Source organism: Phoxinus phoxinus (assembly GCF_949152265.1).
Source record: "Phoxinus phoxinus genome assembly, chromosome: 12".
NCBI classification, from domain to species: Eukaryota; Metazoa; Chordata; class Actinopteri; order Cypriniformes; family Leuciscidae; genus Phoxinus; species Phoxinus phoxinus.
The window spans coordinates 34,343,660-34,364,167 of NC_136887.1; the positions used below are offsets into that span (position 1 = coordinate 34,343,660).

A 20,508-nucleotide genomic window follows, 5' to 3' on the forward strand; every position below is an offset into this window, starting at 1 on the left:
GTAGTTCTTCTGTGCCGAGACCAAAAAAATAAGAATTGCATATTCTCACGTGATTCTAGAACCAATTTTATTTTGAAAAACCCCAAATTCAAAATTAGAATATTGTGATAAGCTGTTAGCCATAATCATCAAAATTATAACAAATAAAGGCTTGAAATATCTCACTTTGCATGTAATGAGTCTATATAATATATTAGTTTCACCTTTTAAGTTGAATTACTGAAATAAATGAACTTTTGCACCATATTCTAATTTTTTCATCTGTAATATTTGTGATTTCTACAGTGGAATCCTCAATAGTTCTAAAACGGTTCTGATGGGTTCTCTAGTCCAGTGGTTCCCAACCTTTTCTTGTCTGAGACCCCCTTTTTCCCAAGCAAATATTTTAGGGCCTGCTTCACATTTACTGATATTATCGCTCTTGTAAGCTTGCAGCAAGGACGACAAAATATGTTGTTTTCAAACAAACGGTATGTTTACTATAACCAGATATGTTTATGCACAAATAATAGCCTATAATATTGAAAATACAATAACAAAAACATCAGTAGGCCCTTTGTAATTTAAAAACACGTAAGCCGAGGAGTAGCCTATAAATTGGCCCTATTTAATATGCAATAACACAATATTCACACGTGTGTGTGTGTGTAGGTAAAAATAAAGAATATTGGCTATTACTAAATGACTGCTGTCTGGGACATCAATACTTGCTTGTTATTTGTGAGGCTTTATTTTTGGCGCTGAAGCGAGCGATAATAAACGTGTGTTTATTAACAGAATAATGCGTCTTTCGGAAGAACATTGTAGCCGGAACTACTTCTCGTAGCCGGAACTACTTCTCTCTGTGTACGTCTATGACGAGTCACGCAGGTCCTGGGCTACTCCGCATCCGAACCAGTGTAAAATAGTCCCAGTGTAAACACTTATTATAGGAGTACCAGTGGCTCAGGATAAGACAAAAACACGGAGTGGAAAATGGATTCATGATGAACTCGCTCATTATATAAATATTGTTAATTTTGAACTGAAAAAAGTTAAGGCCTTTTATTTAATGCTCATTGCTCAAAACTTGACACGACCCCCGACAGAGTTCGCTGAGGCCCGCTTGTGGGCCGCGAGCCCCCTGTTGGGAACCGATGCTCTAGTGGAAGCTTCACAGTTCTTAAAAAGGTTCTAGAAAGGATTCTGCTCATGTTTCTAGAGGATTCCTCATCAGGTCGAGCTTGAGAACTCAGACCGCTGACCTTTCCGTGAGACTGTGAAGTGCAGAATATTGATGAGCATAACCAGCAGATTTCCTTTCATAAAGTCTGAGCTGAGCTTTTACCGCCGCTCGGAGGGAGCCGCCGCTTCTCGCACGCAGACGCTCGTTACGCGGGGAAATGTCAGCGCTGCATTTAGACTTTACTCCCCTGTTGTTTTACTCCGTTTGAAATATGTTCACGTAGGGGTGGGCGATATGGCAAAAATATCATATCACGATTTTTTTCAGGAAAATCACGATTCACGATTTTATCACGATTCCTTTTCATGTTGGTTTTACTATTTTGCAAGTGACTGAGCATCACAGCCAAACTAATGTCCCTATTTTATAAACAAAGCCTTAGGTAACAAAATATAAAATAAAAAAGAATGGCAGATATTTAGGCCAAAGTGGCGAAGATAAAAAATATTTGTCATTGTCTTTGTTATTAAAAATTAAGAACAAAGATACACATACACAACTTAATATACAAATTAAATAAACAGTGCTCTATTTTTTTTAGCTACAGGTGTATTTAACAGCATTGAAGAAAGTAATTAAATGAACAAATATGAAAATAAAACACAACATCGACTTCACTATATAAATTTTACATTGATTCTTATTAAAGCGACTATTAAAGTTCTCAGTCAAGAGTGAGTGAGATGCTCTTTGTATTTTGTTGTTTTATTAACAGGGATAGTTCTCCCAAAAATTTTAATTCTCTCAAGCCGCTTTAAACCCGAATAAGTCTCCCTCTTCTGTTGAAAATAAAAGTTATTTGGAAGAATGTGGGTAAACAAACAGTTGATGTACCCCAGTGTCATTCCTACTATGGTAATCAATGGGGACCAGCAACCGCCCGGTTAGCCACACTCCTCAAAATATCTTCTTTTGTGTTCAGCACAATAAATAAATTAATACAGGTTTGGAACAACATTAGAGAGTGAGTAAATAATGACAGAATTTTTATTTTTGGGTTACTGTCCCTTTAAGGACAAGCGGCAGCATGTTTACTATTAGTCTACTGTCACTTTAAGATCTGCGCGCAACGAGTCTACACGCATTTGACAAGCAGATTTTTTCTTCATTTTTTTCTACTGTTCTTTCACTTTAGACATAACCAACTTTGTTTATGTAAACCTTGTGTGTATTTGACAGTATTAGCGCAATGAGACTCGAAAGATTACTTAGTTCAGTAACAGCGCTGTTAGACAGGCTTTTAGTGCATGTGCGCGCGTCGGGTGTTTGCGCTCAGAAAAGCGCCCGTTAGAACAGCTCATCAGCAGCGAATGACATGTTTAACCGGCAAGGCTTTAAAGCACATGCAAATAATTAATTTTTATGAACTACAGTGTCCCGTTCCTTTGCATTTTATGTGGATATACGTCGCGCTGTACAGTATGTTGAGACGGAGGCGCCAGAAATGCAAACTGATAAAATTTATATATGTGTGTATTTATATATACAAAATAATTACAGTACACAATACACACACATATATTATGTAAACACAAACTTTTATTTTGGATTCGATTAATCGTGATTAATCGTTTACAGCACTACTAAATTGAAGAGAAAAAAATTACAGCCCTAGTGTCCTGATGGTGTTTGCATTCGAATGTGCAGTGTTTTTAATTAATTTTTTATTAGAAGAATATTCGAAATTTAAATTTTTATCTGATGGCTGATGCATCTCTACGGTCTCCGGCGATGATAAAGAGCCTTGATTTTTGTTTGTGTGTGTTTTAGCTTTGTAAGTTCCTGGCCGAGGAGAAGGACACCATCCGAAGGGAATACTGGGATTACGTGTCCCGATCTCTCCAGAACGCGTATGGCTCTGGTGACTCCGCCCCCTCATCTTTAGCCCCGCCTCCTCCCTCGTCCCAGAATCTCGACGGTGAGCCCATCGACCCCTGAGGAGAAACACACACCTGGACACATGCTGAGAGGAGGAAGAAGAGACATGATTGTGTGTGTGTGTGTGTGTGTGTGTGTGTGTGTGTGTGTGTGTGTGTGTGCGTGCGCGCGCTTGCAAGTCAGAACGCCGTTAAACTCCAAGTAGCCATCAGCTTAATCGCTCTCAGAGAGACCTTGCAGTGAATGAAGTGTACGCTGGGAGTTTGGCAGCAGTTCATACTCATGTTTTAGACTAGCATTTATCTTTTCAGAGGTCAAGTGTCATTTATCACAGCAAATACGTAACTGACATGCTTCAGGTGTAGTCGGACGCTTCTCTTGCCAAAGCATCTTCTGGTCTGCGTTACCAAACTCTGCTCAGACTGACTGTACATGCATTTTTTATGTTCAGAAATAATAATGATTAATGCTAAAGCTGAATGACTTTTAACTTTTGTTGTCTTGCATTTTTGCATTTCCAGTTCTCATGTTTGCCTGTAGTGTTTGGTTTATGGACAGATTTCAGTATTTTTAGCAGATAGACAACTAACATAACGCCTTAGATTTTGGAAAATTAATTTTTATACATCTCTAACCCTACACTAAAAAAAAAAAGTGTATTTGAGAATGTACGCAACCGTGCAAGAGTTTGGGGTCAGTAAGATTGTATAATGTTAATGTTAAGCGATTTCTATTTCAAATAAATGCTGTTCTTTTGAACTTTCAATGCAGCAAAAAATCCAAAAAAAAAAAAAAAAGTATGCACAAAGATATCAATCAGCTGTTTTCATATCATATTATCCTGATTTCTGAAGGATCATGTGACACTGAAGACTGGTGAAAATTCAGCTTTGATCACAGGAATAAATTCCACTTTATATATATTCACATAGAAAACTGATAATTTACATTATAATAATATTTCACTGTATTTTTGATCAAATAAATGCAGCTTTCTGCAGAAGAAATGTCTTTCAAAAACATTTAAAATAGAAACTTACTGACCGCAAGCTTTTGAACAGTGCGCATGAGTGTCTAACGCTGGTGATGTTTAATAAGCCGATTACATTTTTAACCTTAGCCTTAAACACTGTGATGTTATCAAGACTGAAAGGTTTAAGTTCACACAGTTAAATCACACGATTAACACAAACACGAGGGCAAAAATCTTTACAATTGTCCAATAAATGAGCGATTCATAAAGGTGTTCAACCTGACAGCAGTCGCACAGACCTAAAGTCATTTGTTTTGACCAAGAATCATTCATTTCCTGCGCCAAACGTTCCTTACAGCATTTACCTGATTATAAAGCCGACTTATTGTGCATGTAAAATATCTGCTGGGTTGTTTTAACCCAAATTTGGGTCAAATATGAACAAATCCAGCCATTGGGTTACTTTTTTTTTTAATTACGTTTTTAACCCAAGTTTTGAGTTTGTCCATATTTTACCCAACATTGGGTTAAGATATTATTTGATCTGGTTTTATATTTTAATTCAGGGCGGTTTACGTTTAATTCGAGCGAGATTTTCACTCTTGCGTTGTCCTTTCCTCATTGGGACGCGATCAAACACATGATAGCATGTTTGAGATCCTTGATAATTTAATGGAATGTGTAACTATTGAACTAAAAAATGAAAAGGAAAATAATATTATCATAAGCTGCGTCTATAGGATCAAGCGTAGCCTTATTTAATGAATGGATGGTGAAATTGTTTTCTGAAGTTATAAATAAGCCCTTATTTGTATGTGGGGATTTTAATATTGAACTTTTGAACTCAAACAACCACAAACCTACCTGTGAATTTTTTTTTTATATGATGTATAGTATATGTCCTTATTTCCATCAATCACAAAGCCCAGTAGGATCACCTCACATAGTGCTACTTTAGTTGACAATATCTTTAACTTTTTAATGATTTTAATATTTGAAATGTAAGAATTTATATAGTAAGAAATGTATTTCAATTAATCATAAAATGGCCCTGATATGTCAGTAGATATTAAGAAATCATGTTCATTTCAAATACTTGTATCACTGACGACAGAAGTCCGGCCAGGATATTGCACTCTAAAAAATGCTGGGTTGTTTTAACCCAAGTTTGGGTCAAGTATGGACAAACCCAGCCGTTGGGTTACATTTTTTTAATTGCATTTTTAATCCAATGTTTGGGTTTGACCCAAAATTGGGTTAAAACAACCCAGCATTTTTTTTGATTGTCATTTAAAAGTGAAGTTGCAGACCTCAACTGATGTTGGTTGTCATGTTGTGTTTTGGTGATTGCAGTACCAGTTTTGGCCACAATCTTACATACGGTTCCTTTAAAACAACCCAGCATTTTTTAGAGTGTAAAGCCAACTTATTGTGCATGTAAAATATCTGTTTATCACTCTAAAAAATGCTGGGTTGTTTCAATTTTGGGTCAAACATGGACAAACCCAAACGTTGGGTTAAAAATGTCATTTAAAAATTTAACCCAACGGCTGGGTTTGTCCATATTTGACCCAAACTTGGGTTAAAACAACCCAGCATTTTTTAGAGTCCAATATCCTGGCCGGACTACTGTCGTCAGTGATATAAGTATTTGAAATTAACATGATTTCTCCAGGGCCATTTTATGATTAATTGAAATACATTTCTTACATACGGTTTCTTTAACCCAATTTTGGGTAAAATATGGACGAACTCAAACATTGGGTTAAAAATGTAATACAAAATGTATCCAAATGGCTGGATTTGTTCATATTTGACCCAAAATTGGGTTGAAACAACCCAGCAATTTTTAGAGTGATAAACAGATATTTTACATGCACAATAAGTTGGCTTTACACTCTAAAAAATGCTGGGTTGTTTTAACCTAATTTTAACCCAGCATTTTTTAGAGTGTGTTTTGATATCAAGATCACAGAATATCCTAATCCTTCTAAAACATATTTTTTTTAAAAAAGGTTTAACACTCGTTGTGGTCAAGAGCAGCGTAATGCGTTGCTGTTTGCTGTCCTTTATGGCTTCCAGTGAAGGGTCTTTCTTCTTCAATAACTGAAGCTATAATTTGCTGTAAGTCTTATTTTTGTGTGTTACTAATACTAAGCACATGCTGTATTTACTCTTCCCAACCCTGGCTTCATCAGAGACGGGTCAGATCAGGACGGCGTCCCTGAAGTACAGCCGTGTAATGATGCTCGTTCAAGGGCGCTCGTGTGATGAAGAGCTGTTGTGGGATCTGAAGTGTTTACGGCGCAGCGCTCCTGGCTATGAGACCGTCTCGCTGTAGCATTAAAACATTACAGTATTGAATCAGCACAACTCAATGACGGGTCTTCCCTGGTTCCCTCGATGAAATCCCAAAAGGATTTTTCCATTTGCTTTTGAATTATTGCAGAAAATTTCTGAGATCGATTAAAAGTTAATGTTTGCTATACAGATTTTGTTCATCATGATAATCCTAACAAATGTGACCCTGGACCACAGAGCTAGTCACATGTGTCAATATTTTTAAAATTGAGATGTATACATCACATGAAAGCTGAATAAATCATCTCTCCATTGATGTGTGGTTTGTTAGGATAGGACAATATTTGGTCGAGACACAACTATTGTAAATCTGGAATCTGAGGAGCAAAAAAATGTAAACATTGAGAAAATCTCCTTTAAAGTTGTGCATTTATGTTCACGATTGTGCTGCATTCACTCACAAAAATACATGTTTTATATATTTACGGTAGGACATTTACTAAATATCTTCATGGAACATGATCTTAATATCCTCATGATTTTTGGCATAAAAGAAAAATGGATAATTTTGACCCATACAATGTATAGTTGCTATTGCCACAGATATACCCGTGCGGCTCCAGACTGGGTTTGTGGTCCAGCGTCACACAAATGAACAAAGTGTATGAATTTTTGAAGCCTAAATACAATTGGCAGAAGATGAAAGCTAAACGTAGGCTTATAAATGAACTACGCCGCGGTCACATGACTTCAACATCACCACCATTAATCTTCAACAACTCTTTCAGGGTTTGTTTCAAAAGAACGCGTTTATAAGCACAACGATGCTGTGAAAGTGACGAGTAAATTTTTACATCATCAAAATTACATAATTCTATCTATTATCTAATGGGAATTGAATCTTTATTTTATTTTTTATTTTTTTAGTAAACAGTTCAAATGTTACGTCATTGACCTTTTTCCATGTATGTGTCTATAGCACCTTATTATTAAAAACAATTTTTTAACCTTTTTTACCATGGTACTGCAAGGTACTTGAAAGAAAACTATGGTATTACCATGATGCATGTCCTGAAAAACATGGTACGCTTAGCCATTTATGAAGGCTTGTATGCTAATGAGTTGAACGTTTAATTGAAGTTGTATACTGTATGTTCTCCTACATTTAATCTTGTAGTGTTTAAATGTGGGGTTGGACTACTTTTGAGTGCAAATCTCTTATGTTGCAGATTAAAGTTTAACTTTAAAGCTTTTAAAGGTAAGGTACAACATTTCAGATTTCGACTAGCAATAGCAAGCTAGCTTTGAAATCCCACTTCGTTTATTGATTGCTATCAGGATGTGAAGACGTTTCAACCAGTATAAAACTAGAATATCATGCAAAAGTTCATTTATTTCAGTAATTCAACTTAAAAGGTGAAACTAATATATTATATAGACTCATTACATGCAAAGTGAGATATTTCAAGCCTTTATTTGTTATAATTTTGATGATTATGGCTTACAGCTTATAAAAAATTAGAAATTTTGTGAAAAGGTTTTCATAAGCTGTAAAATTATAACAAATAAAGGCTTGAAATATCTCACTTTGCATGTAATGAGTCTATATAATATATTAGTTTCACCTTATAAGTTGAATTACTGAAATAAATGAACTTTTTGAGTTTCACCTGTAAAACAAACTGCCTAGTACGTAGTACCTTAATAAACTATATCTTCAATCAATGTCTTTCATATATTTAAGTTAAGTTCAGTGTGGTCTTTGGTTTGATGTGTTTGTGCATTACTATTTGAGAACTGTTGGAGTGAGTTTAAGGAAGCACACATTAGTTTTGTGTTGACGTTTCATTTAATGCTGCATTGAATCAAGGTCACAGAAACAGAAATGTGCTTCCAATACTGGAAAACATTTCACTGCAAGTCTTTATAAAAGGAAAAGAGCAGTCAAGTTAGCTCTTCTTTGCCAAGTGAGTGTGTAATTGAGATGCACTATAGTGTGAGGAAAGAGGATTGCGTCTCATTTCCAGATGCAGACAGAATCTGGACATCGACTGTGTGTGCGAGAAGAAAACCGAGCCGAGAGATCTGCAGAATACAGAGCAGGACGAGCGCGCGGCGGGAGCTTGTGGAAAGGTAACTCTCCTGTGAACTTTGCTGCAAACTCACTCAGGCAAACTTGGGCGAAATGAAGTTTAGACGCGGCTGGATGACTTCTGGTGTTTGACGAGATGTCAGAGTGTCTGCAGAAGCTATTACCAGCAGTGGGATACTGGGAGACTTGGCCTCTGGGATTTACAGTTGTGGACGACCGCGACTGTTATTTGCAAAAGTTCATTTTAACGGACGGAACCAGATTGGCCGACCCGTACACGCTCAGTCAATGGTGGACGATCTGACAGGATTAACGTTAACGCCGCCTCCGGTTGAGAACCGATAGAGAAACCGAGCGTAAAGCCGTGTGTCCACCAAAGCATTTTTTCATGTGGCTGGCGTGTTTTTTCAATGTGAGCGCCGCGTTTTTAAAATGCCATGAGCGTAACGGTACGTTCACACGGGGCGTCAGCGGCAAACGCTTCCCATTGACTTTGAATGGGTGACGTCAAGCGTTGCCAAAAAGAATTGTGGATCCTTCAGCGGCGCTTCACTGGCGTTGCTCGCGGCAGAAGTTGAGAATAGGCTTGTTTGAGATGTATGGCGTTCCGATCGGTTCTTTAATATATGGCGTTCCGATCGGTTCTTTAATATGACTTTGCAGCACGCACTCGTCTCAATGAACGTGACGTCTGCGTCTGCCGAACGTGACGTCTGCGTCTGCAGAACGTCTCGTCTGCGTCTGCCACATCACTCGTTCGTCTGCCGAACGTCTCGTCTGCGTCTTCCGAACGTCTCGTCTGCGTCTGCATCACTCGTTCGTCTCGTCTGCGTCTGCTGGTTTCCAGCACATTCCACACACTTATTCGTTCTTTATTATTTTTCCCCACTTATCTTCAATTGTATTTTATTAGCAATTAAGTGATTTTACCTTGCTTATATAGGCTATAGCTTTTTATTCCAAATAGTAAATATTAATTTACACAAATGATCATGTTAAAATTTGTGTTTGCCATTGTTTCTTGTCAACATCCACAGATAGCCTACTTATGAATAAATCATAAAAAAGCATGTATGTAGCCTACTATTCACCACTAGGAGTCTCTTGACCAATACAAAAGAACGTAGTTGTAAACATTTGGGCTGATTTAACTAACATATATAATATTTGTAATGTTTAATTTTAGAGTTGTAATATTTAGTTTTAGATTTTCGCCGAAGTTTGATTGACAGGCGGTCTGACAGTTATCATCAGAATTATACTTAAAAACAGATAGGCCTACACCTCAAGAGAAATGCGAGCACAGTTCATTATTATTATTTAGCCTAAATGTCTTTGCTTATACTAATAATAATAATAATTAGCCTATAATTAATATTATCAGCCCAAGGCTATATTTAGCTAGATTGGCCCACAGCTTTTATCCCAGTTGCAGTGAGACTGTTGAACGAGCATTCCTCCTATTTATACCCAGCCCGCCACAACACACCACAATTATCTCTATACACAACTTTAATAGTTGGGAATGCATTGCTGTAATATTTACTACATCTCACATATTGTTTATACGGACATTAATTGTTATGTCCCTGACGACTGGTGATATAACGGATTGCACTTTATCGACTTTTTATTGCACTTATAGCCTATTGTAGGATTATCTGATGTTATTTCGTTGTTATTTATAAGAATGACAAAAAATACAAATAAATAAAGAACAAACAATATTTAGAAGACGCTTTTATCCAAAAAAGGAACAAAGCAATTGGTCAAATGTCAGTCATAATAAAGGTTAGACAATAATAATACAGGGTTTTATTTGATTATCACAAACAAACACGAGATTTTGACGCATATCCAAGGGTTTGTGCGGTGTGGAGCGCGCACTGCATGGCACGGAGGCGCGGGCGCGAACACTTGTATTTTCCTATCAACAGTGGAAAGTAAACAACTTAAAATAAGCCTACTTAAAAAAAAAATTATGGTCATACAGAAAATAAAATAAAACAATCAGGCGCGCTTTCATGATCTCCGTGAACATGAGCGCGTCTCAAAAATGAACTGAAACAAAATAAAGCTTGAAATGTCCACTATTAAACGAACAAATTCGAATCGAAAGCAAATACTGTCTGATTATGTAATCCGTAAACGGTGCATTTCTATAAAGGCGCATCTGCTTTACAGCGGAGATGGAGATGTGTTTGCAGCCGACACTGATTTACAAAATAGGCCTAGGCTACTTGTTTATTAATAAAAAAACAATTCAAATGCCTCGAGTTATTTTTTCAGACACATTTAGTATCATTAGCCTATAAACCACCTATAAATCACCTCTCTGTATGGTTCCAGAGATGGTTATTCTCATTCAGCACTGCGGGGAAAATAAATGTGGCATTAGAAAACCAGTAAAATAAAAAAAATAAAAAAATCCATATTAATTTGTGAATATTTTAAATGTTTAATACGGGTTATTAATCCGTGGGCATTAAACCGAGGGAACAGTTTGAGAATTCGTGAGAACGGTTTATAAACGGATTATGTAAAAAATAAAAATAGTATTTTTCAATTCTATTCTTCTATTTAAAGGATATACAGAAACAGTGGTTGTGCGATCGAGTTGTCTGTTATAAAAACACAATAACAACCCCAACAATAAGCTATAAAAATGAAATAGCCTATATCAATTTTGCTTCTTCATATTTCTATCTTTGTAGGGGCATTTGGCCCTCAAAATGTGGGTTAAACAAGAACACAAACACACACACACACACACACACACACACACACACACACACACACACAATATCCTATATATAAATATCCTATAAATCACAGACGCAGACGTCACGTTATAAGGCAGACGCAAGTGAGACGAGTGCATGTTGCAAAGTCATATTAAAGAACCGATCGCAATCGCTGGCGCACTGCACTGAGCAGTGCTGAGTAAAGTGTGCAGTGCGTGTTAGAGAAAATTATAATAAATGACTTCACTGCCACACGTGAATGACGTGTAACGTCTGACTTGACACTTCACTGCTACGCGTGATTTACGTGACGTCAGCGTGACGTCTGCGTCACGTCTGCGTCTTAAAATGAATGGAATAAATAGCAGAATAAAAAAAAAATTAAGACGTTGAGTGAGACGTTCATTGAGACGAGTGCGTGCTGCAAAGTCATATTAAAGAACCGATCGGAACGCCATATTAATATGACTTTGCAGCACGCACTCGTCTCAATGAACGTGACGTCTGCGTCTGCCGAACGTCTCGTCTGCGTCTGCAGAACGTCTCGTCTGCGTCTGCCACATCACTCGTTCGTGTGCAGAACGTGACGTCTGCGTCTGCCGAACGTCTCGTCTGCGTCTGCGGCAAGGTGGTTTCCAGCACATTCCACACACTTATTCGTTCTTTATTATTTTTCCCCACTGATCTTCAATTGTATTTTATTAGCAATTAAGTGATTTTACCTTGCTTATGTATAGCTTTTTATTCCAAATAGTAAATATTAATTTACGCAAATGATCATGTATATTATTTATTTGAAGGGCCGCCTCACCTCATACCCGCTACAATTGAGAATCACTTTAAGCATGACAATTTGAAGTAGGCCTATTCCACTTAATACACAATAAAACAATATACAATAATTAACAACCGCTTGTTGTTCTTCTAAAGAGAGGACGGGCCACAAATCCGAAAAAAACAACATAAAAAATAACAAACATTTCCAAAACTGTAAAAGTTCATAGGTATAAAAATAAAACATTCATAACTTATTTTATGATAAACATATTACTGTCTATTATTGTTTATACGGACAATAATTATGTCCCAGTGGACTGTGATACAACGGATTGCACTTTATCGACTTTTTATTGCACATATTGTAGGATTCTCTGATGTTATTTCGTTGTTATTTATAACAATGACAAAAAATAAATAAATAAAGAACAAACAATAATAATACAGGGTTTTATTTGATTATTTATCACAAATAAACAAGATTTTGACGCATATATCCAATGGTTTCTGCGGAGTGGAGCGCGCGCACGGAGGCGCGGGCGCGAACACTTGTATTTTCCTATCAACAGGAAACAACTTAAAATACTCATAATTTATGGTCATACAGAAAATAATAATACACAATTCGCAACTACTTTTTTTTTTTTTGTAAACTCACAATAACAAGAAAACGTTTTGATTTCGTAAAATAAAACAATCAGGCGCGCTTTCATGATCTCCCTGAACTGGAGTGAGTCTAAAAAATGAACTGAAACAAAATAAAGCTTGAAATGTCCACTTTTAAACGAACAAATTCGAATCGAAAGCAGATACTGTCTGATTATGTAATCCGTATGAATTTTTATCTATAGCCGCATCTGCTTTACAGCGGAGATGGAGATATGTTTGCAGCTATTTTTATTAATAGTTTATTAATAAAAACAATTAAAATGCCTCGTTATTTTTTCAGACACATTTAGTATCATTTGCCTATAAACCACCTATAAATCACCTCTCTGTATGGTTCCAGAGATGGCTATTCTCATTCAGCACTGCGGGGAAAATACATTTTGCATTAGAAAACCAGTAAAAAAAAAAAAAAAAAAAAATCCATATTAATTTGTGAATATTTGAAATGTTTAATACGGGTTATTAATCCGTGGGCACGATTTGTTAAACCGAGGGAACAGTTTGAGAATTCGTAAGAACGGTTTATAAACGGATTATATAAAAAATAAACATAGGCTAGTATTTTTCAATTCTATTCTTCTATTTAAATGATCTAGGCTACAGAAACAGTGGTTGTGCGATCGAGTTGTCTGTTTTCCAGTTTAGTGCTGTAGCCTAGGCCTTTTAAAACTATAAAAAATAAAAAACACAATAACAACCCCAACAATAAGCTATAAAAATGAAATAGCCTATATCAATTTTGTTTCTTCATATTTCTATCTTTGTGGGGGCATTTCGCCCTCAAAATGTGGGTTAAACAAGAACACACACACACACTATCCTATATATAAATCACAGACGCAGACGTCACGTTATAAGGCAGACGCAAGTGAGACGAGTGCATGTTGCAAAGTCATATTAAAGAACCGATCGCAATCGCTGGCGCACTGCACTGAGCAGTGCTGAGTAAAGTGTGCAGTGCGTGTTAGAGAAAATTATAATAAATGACTTCACTGCCACACGTGAATGACGTGTAACGTCTGACTTGACACTTCACTGCTACGCGTGATTTACTTGACGTCAGCGTGACGTCTGCGTGACGTCTGCATCACGTCTGCGTCTTAAAATGAATGGAATAAATAGCAGAATAAAAAAAAAATTAAGACGTTGAGTGAGACGTTCATTGAGACGAGTGCGTGCTGCAAAGTCATATTAAAGAACCGATCGGAACGCCATAGAGATGCGCCTTGCCTCGCCTGAAATGTATGCGAGAGTAGGCGGCTGCAGTGAGGGGAGGAGTGAAAAAAGTGCAGGCAAGCCGGACAGTTCTCTCTTCTCACAGTGGATCTGACACCTGTGAGATCAAAGATGGATATCGCGGGATTCACGGGATTCACGCTCGTGCACAGTGTTGCTAATAAACTGGATGTAATTTAAGTTCTGTTGCTTAAATATGAAAATAAATATAATGAACAAGACACCCAAATCACTTGTTAGGCTATATGCATTCCAAATACGTGTTTATCAATCTTTTTTTTCTTTAATACATGTGTTTATATACATATATTTTAATTACATAATCACATAATCCATATAGAGATCGCACTGTCAGAGAGTTTGGGAATATTCACAGATCATTTATACACATAAAACATGATATCAGAGTTTTAATATCAAACATTTTAAAAGAGAACATTACATCATGGTTGTTTAAACCAATGAGCATTAAGCTGTGTCGTCAGCAAGTCGTTTCCCATCATGCTTTTGATCCGCGCAGTCGGTGGAGAGCAACTGCGCGCAACTGCAGAATCCGACAGGTGTGCCTTGCGCTCGCGAGAGATTTTTGACATACGTCAGCATGACATCAGAGCCAGGCGGAACGCAGTCGGACACATTTCTAACCGGCATGCATCTCGCGGTGATCACCGGTGATCGGTTCTGCGCAGATTTTGCTCATCTCAAACAAGCCTAATTTTTCAACTTCTGCCGCGAGCAACGCCAGTGAATCGCCGCAGACGGAAGCGTCAGCCAATCAGGATCGCTCTATGGAAATACAGTAGCCAGGCGGCAGCCAATCACATTCATCACGTTCATCCTGTCATTCCTGTCTACTTTCATTGGCTGACGCTGCTATGACCATGGCGTCGTGCTAAACTTCAGCCATGCCTTCCGTCAAGCGTTGACGCTGACGCCCCGTGTGAACGTACCGTCAGGCCGTGTGTCCACCAAAGGCGCTAGGCGTTCTGCTGAAAATGCTGAGCTATGTGCGCAGTTTTTTCTGCGCTTCGTTGCTATGATACAGAATATCCATTGGTGTGGTATTAGTCCCGCCCCTCCTCCACTGTGATTGGACGGTTGGGTAAAAAGTGACAGTGATGAGTGCTGCGTTTTACCCAAAGTTGAACATTCTTCAACTCTCGACGACCTGTAAAGCTTTTACTCTACCAATACTCTACTAATACTCAACTGATACTCTACTAATACTCTACTAATACTCAACTGATACTCTACTAATACTCTACTAATACTCTACTAATACTCAACCGATACTCTACTAATACTCTACTAATACTCAACCGATACTCAACTGATTCTCTACTAATACTCTTCTAACACTACCAATACTCTACCAATACTCTACTAATACTCAACTAATACTCAACTGATACTCTACTAATACTCTACTAATACTCAACTGATACTCAACCGATACTCTACTAATACTCTACTAATACTCTACTAATACTCAACTAATACTCAACTGATACTCTACTAATACTCTACCAATACTCTACTAATACTCAACTAATACTCAACTGATACTCTACTAATACTCTACTAATACTCAACTGATACTCTACTAATACTCTACTAATACTCTACTAATACTCAACCGATACTCTACTAATACTCTACTAATACTCAACCGATACTCAACTGATTCTCTACTAATACTCTTCTAACACTACCAATACTCTACCAATACTCTACTAATACTCAACTAATACTCAACTGATACTCTACTAATACTCTACCAATACTCTACTAATACTCAACTGATACTCAACTGATACTCAACTGATACTCTTCTAACACTACCAATACTCTACTAATACTCAACTAATACTCAACTGATACTCTACTAATACTCTACCAATACTCTACCAATACTCTACTAATACTCAACTGATACTCAACTAATACTCAACTGATACTCTACTAATACTCTACTAATACTCTACTAATACTCTACTAATACTCTACTAATACTCTACTAATACTCTACTAATACTCTACCAATACTCTACCAATACTCTACTAATACTCTACTAATACTCAACTAATACTCAACTGATACTCTACTAATACTCTACTAATACTCAACTGATACTCTACTAATACTCTACTAATACTCTACTAATACTCAACCGATACTCTACTAATACTCTACTAATACTCAACCGATACTCAACTGATTCTCTACTAATACTCTTCTAACACTACCAATACTCTACCAATACTCTACTAATACTCAACTAATACTCAACTGATACTCTACTAATACTCTACCAATACTCTACTAATACTCAACCGATACTCAACTGATTCTCTACTAATACTCTTCTAACACTACCAATACTCTACCAATACTCTACTAATACTCAACTAATACTCAACTGATACTCTACTAATACTCTACCAATACTCTACCAATACTCTACTAATACTCAACTGATACTCAACTGATACTCTACTAATACTCTACTAATACTCTACTAATACTCAACTGATACTCTACTAATACTCTACTAATACTCAACTGATACTCTACTAATACTCTACTAATACTCAACTGATACTCAACTGATACTCAACTGATACTCTAATGAGAGTTAGTTCACATGTAAGTGCAGCGTTATTTATAGTCAACAGAATGAGTTAAAGGGCCCATCAAAATAAAGTGAAACCCATAACCTTCCCATCCAGCAATAGACAGCAATAGACTGCAGCAGAACAGAATTAATCTGAATGGAGAACGAGAGAAAGCGAGACATATCTCAGCCAGCTTTAAAGAGTTCCCGCGAGGAACGGCAGGAACATGATCCTAAATGAGGCAGAAACTCATCAGAGGAGGTCTGGGGGACATGCCTTGTGCGTTTCCGTGTGTAAATAACATCCATCCATTATTAATTGCAGCCTGTGCCGAGACCTGAATCCTGACACACACACACACACACACACCGACGGCAGAGGTCACACAGCTCATCACCTGCCCTGATGCCTCACACACTCCGAGGCTTCATAAATCTGCTTTCTCTCTCCGTGAAATAGCAAACCACGCAACTACACAGTTTTTTCTTTGTCCTCCTCACGCTAAACTTTGATACTTAATGGAGATTACGGTTGCTAAGCGACACTGGGGTAAAAGTTGCTTCATCATAAAGCCATGTCTGTGTGTGCATGAATGAGATCTCGAGCATCAAATGCAGCTGTTGGTGGGCAGGTAAAGCTTTATCTGTTGTTCAGCTCAGGGAAGGAATACTAATGGAATATAAAGCCCTGCTGATGGAGATGAAAGTTAGTTTGAAACGGGAGGACGTGAGGCCACGTTGTTGTTGCTGTGACATGAATATGTGTTTAAGCTGTGAAGCCCTTACACACAATCCACACCAATTTCACATGAAATAGGAAGATCCCATGTAAAACATGTGGAAATGTGTGCTTCTGGAACATGTGAATTATGTCAAATTTCCATATGAAACCCATGAGATCTAATGTGACCCTGGACCACAAAACCAGTGCTGTGTTGAAAAAAATCGATTCACCAATTCTAAATCGATTTTCATATTAATTTCTAAAGATCGATCCGTAACTCAGAGGATCGATTTAATAACAGGCCTACATTTTCCCCATAAACACACTGAGACATGGCGACCGGCGGCGCTGCTAATGCGGTTTCTCTGAATCCACTTGTTGACAAGAAAGTAGGAATGAATCGTTCACATAGCGCGTTTTTTGCGCGTGCAAATTCGTTTTCCAGGCGCGCCTCTGTTCATGGTTGCATAGCAACGGCAGACGCAAAGGGAAAGCACGTGCTTGTTGAGAGGAGAAAGCGGTGCAAACTCGTGCAAACTGCGCTCTCCATGATGACGAGGAAGTATCATCAAATAATTAATTGATTTCTAGCCCTTGCATTAGCTTTACTACTAGATATATTCATTGAGATGAGAAATAAAAAGCCGCCCTGTACAGCTATGATCAGCTGTTCGGCCGAGCTTTCCATGTTGTTACGGAAAGGCCGCTGGTTTTTGTCAAATGACCTGTTGAGATGCATTGAAGTGCTTCTCACTGAATTTGCACGCGCATAAAACGCGATATGTGAACGGCCCCTAAAGTGGTATCGCGTGCGGTTCGTTGTATCTAGTTTAAAAGGCCTTTTAAATATGAACGCAGTTTTGGATTAAATAAAAGGACAGTCAATTAAGTCAAATAAAACACGTTTTATCTCCTGTTTAGTTGGTAACACTACATTAAGACACCATTCATTAACATTAATGCCTTATCTAACATCAATACATTGAGTGAACAATACATTTGTACAACATTAATGTATGTTTGTGAATGTTATTTAATACAAACACTTGATTGTTCATGAACAGTTAAAACTTTTGATTTTAAAAATATAAGATCGGATCGAATCGAATCGAATAATGATAATCGATTCAAGATCTTGAGAATCGGAATCGAATCGATTCTTGAAATTTGAATCGATACCCAGCACTACACAAAACCAGTGGTTACATTTTTTTTAAATTGGGATTTATACATAATCTGAAAGCTGAATAAATAATCTCTCCATTGATGTGTGGTTTGTTAGGATTGGACAATATTTGGTCGAGACGCAACTATTGAAAATCTGGAATCTGAGGAGCAAAAAAATGTAAACATTGAGAAAATCTCCTTTAAAGTTGTGCATTTATGTTCACGATTGTGCTGCATTCACTCACAAAAATACATGTTTTATATATTTACGGTAGGACATTTACTAAATATCTTCATGGAACATGATCTTAATATCCTCATGATTTTTGGCATAAAATAAAAATTGATAATTTTGACCCATACAATGTATAGTTGCTATTGCCACAGATGATGTATAAATCTCAATTTTAAAAAAAATTGACCCTTGTGACTGGTGTTGTGGTCCAGGGTCACATACATTGGAAGTTAATGGGCACCGATGTGCAATCAGTGCATGATGTTTTTCTGAAGAAATCTTTGCACCTGTTCATGATAGTCTGAAGAAAAGTTTTGCATCAGATTATATAATACTCGGGCCTATATTTTGAAGACTGTGCTGGCAAGTTGTTTTCACACTGTCATTCAAAATTATAGACCGTATTGAGAAGCCAAACTAAATATTGTGTTTTCATCTAAATATCTGTGCACAGTTTCCTCAAACGGAGTAGAAATGTCCCGGTTTGAGCGGTCTAACATTGGCTCAAACAAAGGCCTGAGTTTGGGTGGGAGGATCCGTCTGAGTGTCTGAAAACAGTCATTATTTTTGATATTCTGTTTGTGGCACATAACACGTAGGAGAGTTGAAGTCTTGCATTCAGAATATAATATCTCCGATTCGTGTTTAAAGGATTAGTTCACTTTTAAAAAAACTTTTGCTTATAATTTACTCACCCCGATGTCATCAAGATGTCCATGTCTTTCTTTCTTCAGTGGAAAAGAAATGAAGGTTTTTGATGAACACATTTCTCCATATAATGGACGTCAATGGGCCCCAAACGGGTCAAGGTCCAGATGACAGTGTCAGCGCCGCTTCAACGGGCTTTAAACGACACCAGACGATGAATACGGGTCTTATCTAGCGAAACCATCGTCATTTCACAAATAAATAATAAAGTTTAAGTTTTATAAGCACAAGCGCTCGCCTTGCTCTGTTCTGTGATGCGCGTTCGTGACGTCACGTGAAACGCAGTTACGTTGTAAAGGTCACGCTTGACAAGTCAGTGTTTACAGATGTGCGGAAGGAGGACCATACACACATATTCAAATGTCTTTGTGTCAGTTTATCGTTTAAAATGCCCATTCGTGTGCGAATATTAAAAAGTCTAAAAGAAAATTTTTGTCAGGATAGAAACGTTTTACTTTTCACAGAAGCGCGACCTTTACAGCGTAACTGCGTATTACGTGACGTCACGAACGCGCATCACAGAACAGAGCAAGGCGAGCGTTTGTGCTTATAAAACTTAAACTTTTTTATTTATTTTTTAAATGACGATGGTTTCGCTAGATTAAACCATTCCTCTTCATTGTATTAACAACAACAAACTCAAAATTTTAAGGCAACAAGGTAACTTTTTTTTACAGTGTATGAAAGCTGCAGTTACTGTGAGTATTTTTGGCTCTTTATGTGACAACTAGCTTTTGATGATCCTCATTTGGAGGAAGCATCTGCTATATCATTAAATATAATGTAAAAACACGTTTAACAGCCACTGGAAACATTGCTGCAGACTTTTGTATTCAAAATTTTTTTACATTTTGGTTACACTTTATATTTTAAGGTGTCTTTGTGACACTGTAACTATAAGTATTAAGTAATATTGAGCAACTATGGACTTACAATAGGGTTAGGCTTAGGTTTGGTTTAGGGTTAGTTGCATATAATAATGCACAATTTATAGTTATTACTATGCATGTAACATATGTAACAATGACACTAAAATAAAGTGTTACCTGATTTTTTAATATTTTAGTGCAATATTTCATACCCTAAATATGTCTTAAACATCATATGTGAGACACTGTATAGTCTTTGAGTTCTGCTTTTAAGGCATGCATCAGTGCGTCCCGT

At 37.2% G+C, this 20,508-nt stretch overlaps 1 protein-coding gene across 4 annotated transcripts in view; it reads left to right on the forward strand.

Annotated features, from left to right (window-relative positions):
* Nucleotides 1-20,508, forward strand: part of fnta (farnesyltransferase, CAAX box, subunit alpha) — a 76,561-nt gene that overhangs the window by 13,974 nt on the left and 42,079 nt on the right. For 2 of the 4 annotated variants that reach the window (XM_079629924.1, XM_079629923.1), the window contains exon 9: nt 2,996-3,143. In XM_079629924.1, coding sequence (XP_079486050.1) covers nt 2,996-3,143 — 148 coding nt within the window. Of the gene's footprint in view, nt 1-2,995; nt 3,144-6,274; nt 7,383-8,404; nt 8,511-20,508 lie in introns of those variants that run through there. The other 2 variants (XM_079629921.1, XM_079629922.1) reach the window with 2 other exon arrangements.